Genomic DNA, 12174 nt, shown 5'->3' on the forward strand with positions numbered 1-12174 from the left:
TGCTGGAGTGCAGTGGCATAATCTTGGCTCACTGCAAGCTCCGCCTCCAGGGTTCAAGCAATTCTCCCTGCCTCAGCTTCCCAAGTAGCTGGGATTACAGGCACCCAGCTAATTTTTTATTTTTTAGTAGAGATGGGGTTTCACCTTGTTGGCCAGGCTGGTCTTGAACTCCTGACCTCAGGGGATCTGCCCACCTCGGCCTCCCAAAGAGCTGGGATTACTTGCGTGAGCCACCGCGCCTAGCCACATATGTGGTTCTTAAGCACAGTATGTATGATTATTTTAAATCATGTATGATTTATTTAATTAATTTATTTATTTATACTGATTCTCGCTCTGTTGCCCAGGTTGGAATGCAGCCGTGTGATCTCAGCTCACTGCAACCTCTGCCTTCTGGGTTCAAGTGATTCTCCTGCCTCAGGCTCCCAAATAGCGGGGACTACATGCGCACACCACCATGCCTGGCTAATTTTTTGTATTTTAGTAGAGACGCAGTTGCACCATGTTGCCCAGGCTGGTCTCAAACTCCTGAGCTCAGACAATCCACCCGCCTCAGCCTCCCAAAGTGTTAGGATTACAGGCGTGAGCCACCGCACCCGGCCGTATGATCATCTTATATTGAATAATTTTCCTTGTGCATATGTATTTTCTCAATTACATTGTAAACTCTTTATGGGTAGAGGCAATATACTGTGCTTCTTTTCATGAACCACAGCACAGAGTACAAGCTGAGCGTTTTGTTGAATGAATGAATAAAAGCCCTGTTCATAAGTCTCCTGATTATGGTAATCTGAAGATGAAGTATTACTTTTGCTTTTAAAAAATCTTGTATCACAGAGGGTAATGATATGCCTACTAATTTTATAGCAAATTATGCCTGAATATATCCTCTGTTCCTTTTCCAAAATAGCTAGACCACCATAGACAATGAATAGAAAATGCTACCAACAGAGAAAGACTGCTGCAAGACCTAGACATTTAACATGAAATTCACTTGCAGATTTGACCGCCACTGCATGTAGTTTGTGTGCTTCTGAGGTTACTTCTTCCAGAGTTAGTTTCTGACAAATCGGTAGGAGCTCATGGATCCTGTTTTTAATCTCATAGTATCAAGAAAACATCATTTATCCCTTAATTCCTTCATTCTATGAATCATTTCTCCACTCCACTCTCCATGCTTACTGAACAGATATATGCCAGACATTGTTCTAGATATAAAGAATTTTAAGTTGAGTAAGACATTTTCTTTCCATGAAAAATTTTTAGTTTAGGAGGGAAAGCAAAATGTAACTAGATAAATGCAAATAAAGTGTGAACACTATAAACAGGTCTAGTTGGGGGACCCCAAACTATAGCTTCTTGTGGAATGCAGGTACTATTGCTTCCTATTTATAGAAAGTAAACATTGTCAGCATTAGGGCTAGATAGATGGTGCACTGTGTACAATCAAGTATTCTGTAGGGAATATAGAATATATGCATATCAACAATGTTCTCTTTGCTTTCAGCCATGCACTCTGTAGCACATACCTGGATGTATTCTGTAAGAGAATTGAAAATCTGCTTGGTGACTGCCAGAGCTTTGGAAAAATTGTGCTGTCCGGATTCATCAATGATGTCCTTCCCTGAATAATACCAGTAGAAATCACTGATTGATTCCTAAAAACAAATGAGTAGAACTTAGTATTTCTCAGACTTCAGTCAGTGAAGCTAAACTCGGTGTTTGGGAAGGGTACATGAGAATCCTGCATCTCTATGACCTCTTTGCTCTGACAGGAGCCAGAGACCTTGTAAAGAAGCGCAGAGATACTTGACCTCTAGAATCTTTCAAGCACAAATATCCCTCCAGAGGAAAGAACAGATAGGAGTGAGGACTGCCTTCAGCTGGAACTGGGAGACTATGAAATAGGATAATTTATTCAATGTGAAATATGTGAAGATAATGGTAATTATCCAAATAATCATAATAACAGCAACAACGTAACAGCTAACATTGTAAGTGCCAGACATTGTTCTGAGTACATTACATATACGGGCATAGATCAGAGATTCAGAGATAATCTGAGTTTGATTACAGATAAACTACAGTAAAGTGAATATTACAATAAAGTGAGTTGTACAAAATGTTGATTTCTCAGTGCACATGAAAAATTATGTTTACAATATGCTGTAGTCTCTTAAGTGTGCAACAGCATTATGTCTTTAAAACACAATGTACATGCCATCATTAAAAAAATACTTATGGCTAAAAAGTGCTAACAATCATCTGAGCTCTCAGCAAGTTGTAAGTTCCACCATCTTTTTGCTGGTGAACGGCCTTGCCTTGATGTTGATGGCCACTGACTACTGAACAGGGTGGTGGCTGCTGAAGGTTGAGGTGGCTGTGGCAATTTCTTAAAATAAGACAATGCTAACTGCATCAATTGACTTCCTTTCATGAAAGATTTCTCTGTAGCATGTACTGTTTGATAGCATTTTACCCACAGAACTTCTTTCAAAATTGGAGCCAATCTTCTCAAACCCTGCCACTCCTTTATGAACTAAGTTTATGTAATATTTTAAATCCCTTTTGGCATTTCAACAATGTTTAGAGTGTTTTCACCAGCAAGATTCCATCTCAAGAAACCACTTTCTTTGCTCATCCATGAGAGGCAACTCTTCATTTGTCAAAGTTTGATCATGAGATTGCAGCAATTCAGGTTTATGTTCTTCAGGCTCCACTACTTATCCTAGTTCTCTTGCTATTTCCAACACATCTGCAGTTATTTCCTCCACTGAAGTCTTGAACCCCTCCAAATCATCCACAAGGGTTGCAATCAACTTCCTCAACTCCTGTTAATGTTGATATTTTGACCTTCTCCCACGAATCACAATTTTTTTCTTCTTCTTTTTTTTTTGAGATGCAGTCTTGCTCTGTCGCCCAGGCTGGAGTGCAGTGGTATGATCCTGGCTCACTGCAAGCTCCACCTCCCGGGTTCACGCCATTCTTCTGCCTCAGCCTCCTGAGTAGCTGGGACTACAGGCACCTGCCACCACGCCTGGCTAATTTTTTTTTTTATTTTTAGTAGAGACGGGGTTTCACCACGTTAGTCAGGATGGTCTCGATCTCCTGACCTTGTGATCTGCCTGCTTCGGCCTCTCAAAGTGCTAGGATTACAGATGTGAGCCACTGCGTCTGGCCCACAGTGTTTTTTTAATGATATCTACAATGTTGAATCTTTTCCAGAAGGTTTTCAACTTACCTTGCCCAGATCCATCAGAGGAATCACTATCTATAGCAGCTGTAGCCTTACAAAATGCATTTCTTAAAAAACAAGGACTTGCAAGTCAAAATTACTCCTTGATCCATGGGCTGCAGAATAAATGTTGTATTAGCAGGCATGAAAACAGGATTCATTTCCTTGTATATAGCTCTTGGAACCAGGTGCATGGTCAACGAACAGTAATATTTTGAAAGGAATCTTTTTTTTTTCTGAGCAGTGGGTGTCAAGAGTGGGCTTAAAATAGTAAACCATGCCGTAAACGATGACAGTCCAAGCTTTGTTTTTCCATACATAGAGCATGGGCAGAGTAGATTTACCATAATTCTTAAGGGCCCTAGGATTTTTGGAATAGTAAACGAGCAGTGGCTTCAACTTAAAGCTACCAGCTGGACTGCCCCTGATAAGAAAGTCAGCCTGTCCTTTGAAGCTCTGAAGTGAGGTATTGGCTTGTCCTCTCTTAACTATGAAAGTCCTAGATGGTATCCCTCTTCCAGGAGAAGGCTGTTTCATGTATGCGGGAAATCTGTTGTTTAGTGTGACCACCTTCATCAATTATCCTAGCTAGATCTTCTGGATAACTTGCTGCAGCTTCTACATCTGCACTTGCTGCTTTACCTTATACTTTTGTTATGGAGATGACTTCCTTCCCTAAAGCTCATGAACCAAACTCTGCTAGCTTCAAACTGTTCTCAGGCAGCTTCCTCACCTCTCTCAGCCTTCACAGAATTGAAGAGAGTTAGAGCCCTGCTCTAGATTAGATTTTGGCCTACGACAATGTTGTGGCTGGTTTGACCTATCCAGACCACTCGCACTGTCCCCATCTCAGTAGTAAGGGTGTTTTGCTATCTTATCATTCATATGTTCACTGAGGCAGCCCTCATTTTTAATGTCCTTTAATAACTTTTTCTTTGCATAGCTTGGCTGCTTAGTGCAAGGGGCCTAGCTTTTGGCCTGTCTTAGCTTTCAACATGCCTTCCTTCCTAAGCTTAATCATTTCTAGCTTTTGATTTAAAGTGGGAGACATGTGACTCATCCTTTCACTTGAACACTCAGAGGCCACTGTAGGGTTATTAACTGACCTAACTTCAACACTGTTATGTCTCAGGGAATAGGCAGGCCTGAGGAGGAGGAGGAACAGTTGGTGGAGTGGTCAGAACACGTGCAACATTGATTAAGTTTGCTGTCTTACATGGGCATATTTCATGGCACCCCAAAACAATTACGATAGTAACATCGAAGATCACTGATCACCTTACAAGTGTAATAGTGAAAAGTCTGAAATATTGTGAGAATCATCAAAATGTGACAGAGACACCAAGTCAGTACATGCTGTTGGTAAAACGGCACAGATAGACTTGCTTGATGCAGGGTTACCACAAACCTTCGCTTTGTAAAACACACAGCATCTGTGAAGCACAGTCAAATCAACTGCAATAAAATGAGGTATACCTGTATTCAACCTCTCAGTCTTTACTACCACCTATGGCATAGGTCCTACCCCTTTTACTGATGAAAAAACTGGAACACAGGCACGTTAAATAGATTGCTCTAGGTTACAAACCAGTAAGTGGCAGAACCAGGATGAGGAATCAGCAAAAAGGAAAAAAAAAATCTCTTTTTGTTAATATGTTCGTAGAGATTTTCTCAACATAATTTGGACTCCCTTGAAACAAACCATCTGACTTCTCAACACAAACTTGTAAACTCATCCTATTCCTATCATCTTGTGTAAGTCTTTTTTTCTAGTGAAATCTGTTCTCATTCACAGGTTATTTCAGAGCTTTTGGTTGTCTTATAGCTCTTGATTGTTTTATAGCACCACAGATCGGTTTTCACTGGCAAAACTAAAGTAAACCAGCATTTTATAACAGATGATTTGGCGTTTAACCACGTCTCCCACTTCTGTCTTCAAATGTACTGTTTGGACGCTGGACTTCCCATGCATCTGTGGATATACATTACAACGCCTTCCTTATGGGGGTCTAACCATATCCTGGGCTGTCCCTGACCCTGTCTAACCGTGTTTATCTTTTGGAAGCAAAGGTGAGAGGTCCCATTGTCCAAGGCCCTCCCACTCACCTGCAGACGCAGAAGGTAGTCCACAGTGCTGATGATGACATTCACGGTGGTCGTGTTACCCATCTGAGTCCGCAGGAAGTTCTGAAAGTCTGAGAGCACCAGTGCTGGGTCAGAGCTTGTCCCTGCCGTGCCAAGGGGGCCAGGCATGCCCTCTCAGCTGAGCTCAGATAAGACATTCTATGTGAAAAGGCTTACAAGAATACCATGTTTGGATCATGGCAGATCCTGCAGGGCAGAGCTCTGCTCTGAGCACCCCCCAACCTGCCGACACCAGAAACTGGACTTAATGAGCCCCAACGGGCTAGATGGAAAGGGCTGGGTATTTAGATTTCTCATCTAAAGATTCTGGAAGCAGCTTAGCTTTGGTGGCACTAAGTATCACTAGCCATGATATTTACATAGTTTCTTATTGAGGAACGCATTAACTGATGTCCTCGAGTTAACAACTAGTTGCATCAAATGGGGGCCTACTGAATGGAATTTTAGTTTTGTCCCTGAGTGCTGTGTTTCCTTGGCAGATCAATCTGTTCCACTCACCACTGTTATGTCCCTCACAAAGTAACTGTAGGAATCTAAAGAGATCACGCGTGAACTCGTCATTCTGGAGTACTTTTTCACCTTGAAAACATAAAATGTTGATGAGCATCGGTTTGGCTTCCCAACAGAGAATACTTTCTAATGCAAGTGACTACACAGATGATAAAGGAGTTGTGTCAGAATGGTTTGGAAAAGGAACTCTGGATGAATGGTGAAAAGCCTGATTAAACTGAGCTGAGGCTGCAGAGCACAATGCCCAACAAATGCATTTGTAATGAAGACAACTGGGTAAGGAGAGTAAATGGCTCACGGTCCATAACCCATGCTTTACAGATGGAAGACACTTCTTTAATTAAGCACCAAACTGCTGAATTCAACTCAACATGCAACCACCAAGCCTAAAATGTTTCTGAGGCAATTAAAATGAGATCTCCTAGGATTCACACACATGGTAGGAACTCAGGCCAGAAACTGAAACTTACCACGTTCACGAACAATGACTGGTAATGAGAGAAAAATTGAAGAATACGAAGTAAGAAAACTGTAAACATCATGATAAACTGTCTTTAGTTAAAACTGGCTATGTGAACACATCTATCCTAGATGATAGCTTTATTAAAGCTACTGATGGAAACATTTTGCTGAAACAGAGCAAGTCCTTGCATATTAAGCAAAGACATGAGCTCTGACCAGAAATAGGTAATTAAGATTTTAAATGGCTGGGTGCGGTGGCTCACGCCTGTAATTCCAGCACTATGGGAGGCCAAGGTGGGACGGATCACTTGAGGTCAGGAGTTCAAGACCAGCCTGGCCAACATGATGAAACGCCACCTCTACTAAAAATACAAAAAATTAGCTGGGTATGGTGGTGGACGCCTGTAATCCCAGCTTCTTGGGAGGATGAGGCAGGAGAATTGCTTGAACCCAGGAGACAGAGGTTGCAGTGAGCTGAGATCGTGCCACTGCAGTCCAGCCTGAGCAACAAGAGAGAAACTCTGCCTGCAAAAAAACAAAAAAAACATTTTAATCAGGAAGAGAATGGCCTTCACATTTACTAGTTACTTACGTGTTCCTTCTTCAGTCACCATCCCCAGGCCTTCAGCTTTATTCTGCCTCTCAAATGCATTCAAATCAAGGACACTTTTAACAGACAGAAAGAAACAAGGTTCAGGGCTATGCACACTGGGAAAGCAGATTTCTAATGTTAGTGTATCTATTGACTAAGAATATCCTGCCCCTGTGCTATCATAAACAAACTAACACATTCCAGGGTGGTTGGAAGTCTAATGATTCCTTGGTTTTGTGCCGAGCAGCGTTGTCTTGCCGAGCAGCGTTGTCTTAGGTGCCTGTAGCTCACAGACTTTGTTACATACAGGTAGAGGGGTCACAAACACTTATGGTGACTCTCATTGTCTGTCCAGTTTGAGTCTTTTCTTATGAAGGTTTAGAAAGGTTTTCCAAATAAAGAAGGAATCATTTGTTTTGAAGATTTCTCGAGGGAAAGTTTACTCTAAACTGCGCTGATCAATGTTTGCCTCCCACCTTTACCTACTTTCCCTGAGAATCACATGGAATTGTGGTTTCCAGAGCTCAGGACAAGCTACAAACTTCCGGATTTCAAAGGGCCACACCCTTTTATGATTCTACAACACGCAAAAGCCTATAGAAGTTGAGGTTCTGCTTTCCACAGGCAATGGTGCCTCCAGGTGTTCCTGAACTTACGACAAGTTGGCCTTCATTTTTGTCCCTCCTCCCCGCAACCTTCCCAGTCACAACCACTGCCAGATTTTACTTAGCCAGGAAGCCTTAGTGCAACCACAAAGCTTGGTGATGAATCCACTCTATGATCATGTTATTTCTAAGTGGGGCTCATTCCGTTTTACTAACAGAGTCTAACTTATTCCTCAATCTGAAAGGTTTCAGAGAACATAGAATACAGCTCTTAGGAAAGTTTCTTTTTTTTTTTTTTTTGAGACGGAGTCTAGCTCTGCCACCCAGGCTGGAGTGCAGTGGCCGGATCTCAGCTCACTGCAAGCTCCGCCTCCCGGGTTCACACCATTCTCCTGCCTCAGCCTCCCGGGTAGCTGGGACTACAGGCGCCCGCCTCGTCGCCCGGCTAGTTTTTTGTATTTTTAAGTAGAGACGGGGTTTCACCGTATTAGCCAGGATGGTCTTGATCTCCTGACCTCGTGATCCGCCCGTCTCGGCCTCCCAAAGTGCTGGGATTACAGGCTTGAGCCACCGCGCCCGGAAAGTTTCTGGCTAAGTTCATTAAGACTCTGCAAAACTTAGCTCCATGGGCAAAGCCATGGAGAAAAATCTGGCATTCCTGTTTTCTTTTTAAGGAGTCGTATGTTTTGTGATTTAAGTAAATTCCATTTACCTAATTTCATCACTTAGGTAAAAATGATTTAGGTAAACAGTGAAATCTCTATGCCATTTTTGTTTGTGTTTTTCCCCAGATTCTGCTGGCAAAAGGGCCTGCTCATCAACACAAAACTATCCTTCTACTGTGGTTTAGCTGCCAGAGGAGGAAAATATAGGAAAGGCCATTTGGACACAGTTGCTCTGAAGCAGCAGTTTTGAATGTGAACCTGTGCAACACACATTTCTGATCCTTACTCCATTCCTAAATACCCGTTTTGAATGTTTTAATTTCCCTACTGCTTAGATATTTTAAAAACATATATTGTTTTCATAATCATAAAAAACCCAGCAGTAAGACATCTTAAAACTTCTGTTAGGACTCAGTTGGCATCTAAGCGTATATCACCTGTCTCTCCAAACTGTCATTATACATGAGTTTAGAAATATTAAGGATTACAGGATACTGAGAGAACTCTTACAAAGTAAATGGATAATTTTATGAGCAATATGAAGTTGAGTTGCCTTGATTTTTGCCATCTCTGAGTTCATACGTACTATTTTAGCCTCAGAGAGTCAGGCCTGGAAATATTCCGTTTTGTTTTCCTGAGAGAGATAATAAATGAATAAACTGTTGGTGGGGAAGAAGCCCCACAGAGCGGAGAATAAAGAATTATCCTGCAGCTCAGATACACTCCCTACTGCCCGGGTTACGACATTTTACCCAGTGAAATATGGTTAGCAAAAATATATAGTCCACCAAAAGAAAGGATGTCCATCCTCCAAATTTTTAAATGGAAAGCATAATTGGAGGTAAATGAGCTAGGTAATTAAAAGTTTAATTTCTTTTACAATTACTTGCAGACTATCCAAATACATATGAATCTTAGACAACAGACTGACACCTTTCTTAGATTCTGGCTCATCTCTGAATTGAGCAAGTATCATGACCTATGACTCTTGGTTATATATTATTTATGTGTCAGAGCCGTTCAGCCATGAGGGGTGGCTTAAACAGCTTAATCATATGAACAGAAAGTTCAAAGCCTTATTTTTTAGGCTATGTCAAAATGGTCCCGTGCCAGGATGTACCCCTGTCAAAATGGATGTGTCAAAATACATACCACCCTAACACACGTTCGAGCTCAAAGAACTGTTAAGGATAAGCCGAAGAAAGTACCTAGTGGCTTTAATAAAACATAGTCTTGAGTCATGGTCAGGAATCCCCCCCTTTTCCATTCTTTTCTGGTTTGACTTTTATGGGCATACATGTTCAAGGAGAAACTCAATGTGCACACCGAGTCTCCTGGGAGAGCAACATAAAAATGGAGGTAAGGAAAGGAGACTAAACACAACGCCAGTGAGGGAGCGTGGGTACGTGGCTAATGGCAATCCCATTTTCCCCTCTGAATGCTAGCTGAATTGTAATCCTGAAGACTGGAGGAACAACACCCACTCTCTCAGCTTTCTAAAGTAGGTGACTCCTCTCTCAAGAATTCTATGGTAGGCCAGTATATTTTGTGCTCCCCTTCCCCTGCCACCTATCCTTAGAGGAAAGAATTTTTTAAATGCTATGGTAGTTTTCCCGCATTTACCTGCACGACTGCATAAGACCAGAAAGGCTTTGAAAGAATCCAGCATCCTTTTTCTCCTTTAGGTAATCTAGCATTTTCTGCAAGGGAGACACGTTGTAAAGGGAAAAGTCATGAAAACTATGTCACAGAGCTGACCCTCCTAATCCTGATGGAGAAATCTCCAGCCACACTGAGTTGGACCTTCTACATAAGGAATCAGAGTCCCTTGGGGTAGATCATGTTTATTTTATGAAGGCCCACTGGCATTTCTTCTAGGGAAGAAAAGACATTCATAGACCTACTGTTTGAGGTCCCTTCTATTTGGGAGCCAGCACCAAGGCCGTGATACAGTAATGTATCATGAAGCTGAGTTATAATCTGAATAGCTCATGCCCTGAATTTGGCACACAGGAGCAAGGAGCTTAGCCAGTGAGGAGCCTAGCTGAAAGCTCAGTATTTCTTTCACAGTGAGGCCTTGTTTCCTGTGTTCTCTCTTACTGGAAGGTAGGAACTTTGTCTGATATAATAAAACTTTTGTTTTTTAAAAAATAAATAAACAAAAGGCCCTGTAAGAAAGTCAACTGACAGCTAGTGGTAGGTGGTAGAAACAGAAAAGTGAAGGCTAACTTAGAAAATGACAGTTTTTAATGAAAAATTGGAGAAATTGTGGGGGGATGAGTTAAAGACTGGGAAAAGCTATATGCAACAATGGTAGTTGTGAATGTGAAGACTCTCACAGGCCCTGGGATATAACCCTCATGAATGCCAAGGGTCTGTTTGGGGAGGGATAGCATTAGGAGATATACCTAACGTAAATGACGAGTTAATGGGTGCAGCACACCAACATGGTACGTGTATATTATGTAACAAACCTGCACGTTGTGCACATGTACCCTAGAACTTAAATAAAAAAAAAAAAAAAAAAAAAAAAGAAAATGGCACTCAGAATTTAAGTCAAGGTAAAAAAAAGAAATTTCACTTCCTTGTACACACAGATGCCCTTAACCAGAACCCGGAGGGCCTGAGAAACACCAGTGCGTTCCTGTCTTCTGTAGCCTGTTCCAATTCAGATCGTTGAAGGAATACCATGTGTCAGGTACTTGGTTGTATGCGTCTATGTGCTGATGCTCACTAGAGTGTAGGTTGCACGATGGCAGGGGTTTTTATTTGTATTACTCACTACTACACCCTCAGCCTTTGCAGCAGAGCCTGGCATGGTCATCAGCCAGTAAAGAGTTGTTCAATGAATGAATGAATGAATGAATAACAGGTTGTTTTTTTTTTTGAGCTGGAGTCTCGTCTGTCGCCCAGGCTGGAGTGCGGTGGCTGGATCTCAGCTCACTGCAAGCTCTGCCTCCCGGGTTTACACCATTCTCCTGCCTCAGCCTCCCGAGTAGCTGAGACTACAGGCGCCCGCCACCTCGCCTGGCTAGTTTTTTATATTTTTTAGGAGAGATGGGGTTTCACCGTGTTAGCCAGGATGGTCTTGATCTCCTGACCTCGTGATCCGCCCGTCTCGGCCTCCCAAAGTGCTGGGATTACAGGCTTGAGCCACCGCGCCCGGCCGAATAACAGGTTTATGAGTTTATTGACTCCACTTAACTGCTGAGGCTCCTTGCTCATAGTAAAGGCAGCTAATAAGTGAAAATAAAGGGCTAAAGTAAAAACCTGACTCTCAGGACATTTTTCTAGAGAATATTTATACAGAAAGCTATCTACTGATGCAAAACTAAATGTTTTTTATATTTAATCCTGGGTAAAACCTCTTTATTAAAGACACATTTGCCTGTAGACTCCCAGCCCTGGTTGTGTTCCCAGCTACTCTGATATAACTGGCCACTAAGGACAAATGCCAGCTAAGTGATTCTGGGTGTACCCCTAGTCAACTCCTCTTCCCTGAAGCATGACAGGTGTCAAATGGGAATACCCCGGGAGTCTGCCCAGATGCCGCAAGTTCCCATTACCTGTTGCACACCAGCATTGCCTCCGTTCAGAATGGCGATCCCCAGCTTCAGAGTCTCAACCACCATGGGGCTCATCTCACCTGCCATGGTGAAGATTCGATTGAATCACTAAGGAAACAGATGGTAAATCATGCCTACTGGGCCTTAGCAGGGCTCTTTAATAATGGCTTTATGTCACAGCATGATATCTTTGTGGAAGTTACATGGGTCCATCCAGAAACTAGGGAAATCACCTTTGCTGGCGCTTATCATCTGAAGGACCATCTCTGCGGCACCACGCTCATGCAGCCGAGCTTGCTGATAGAGGGTTTTCTGCTTCTCCATCTCTTTCTCCTGGGGGCAAAAAAATCACCGGGAAAGACTGGTTTCTACCCACCACCAGGGAGTTCACCCA

The 12174-nt window shown here is 42.4% G+C and overlaps 1 protein-coding gene across 2 annotated transcripts in view; it reads right to left on the bottom strand.

The window, feature by feature from the left end:
• Window positions 1–12174, bottom strand: part of RYR3 (ryanodine receptor 3) — a 407410-nt gene that overhangs the window by 40261 nt on the left and 354975 nt on the right. For both annotated transcript variants that reach the window (XM_030930996.1, XM_030930995.1), the window contains 8 exons: window positions 12014–12113; window positions 11781–11860; window positions 9838–9914; window positions 6945–7018; window positions 6361–6378; window positions 5879–5959; window positions 5342–5430; window positions 1530–1658 (listed from right to left, as the gene is read on the bottom strand). In XM_030930996.1, coding sequence (XP_030786856.1) covers window positions 1530–1658; window positions 5342–5430; window positions 5879–5959; window positions 6361–6378; window positions 6945–7018; window positions 9838–9914; window positions 11781–11860; window positions 12014–12113 — 648 coding nt within the window. The remainder of the gene's footprint in view (window positions 1–1529; window positions 1659–5341; window positions 5431–5878; window positions 5960–6360; window positions 6379–6944; window positions 7019–9837; window positions 9915–11780; window positions 11861–12013; window positions 12114–12174) is intronic.

The sequence above is a fragment of the Rhinopithecus roxellana genome, chromosome 5, assembly GCF_007565055.1.
Source record: "Rhinopithecus roxellana isolate Shanxi Qingling chromosome 5, ASM756505v1, whole genome shotgun sequence".
NCBI lineage: Eukaryota > Metazoa > Chordata > Mammalia > Primates > Cercopithecidae > Rhinopithecus > Rhinopithecus roxellana.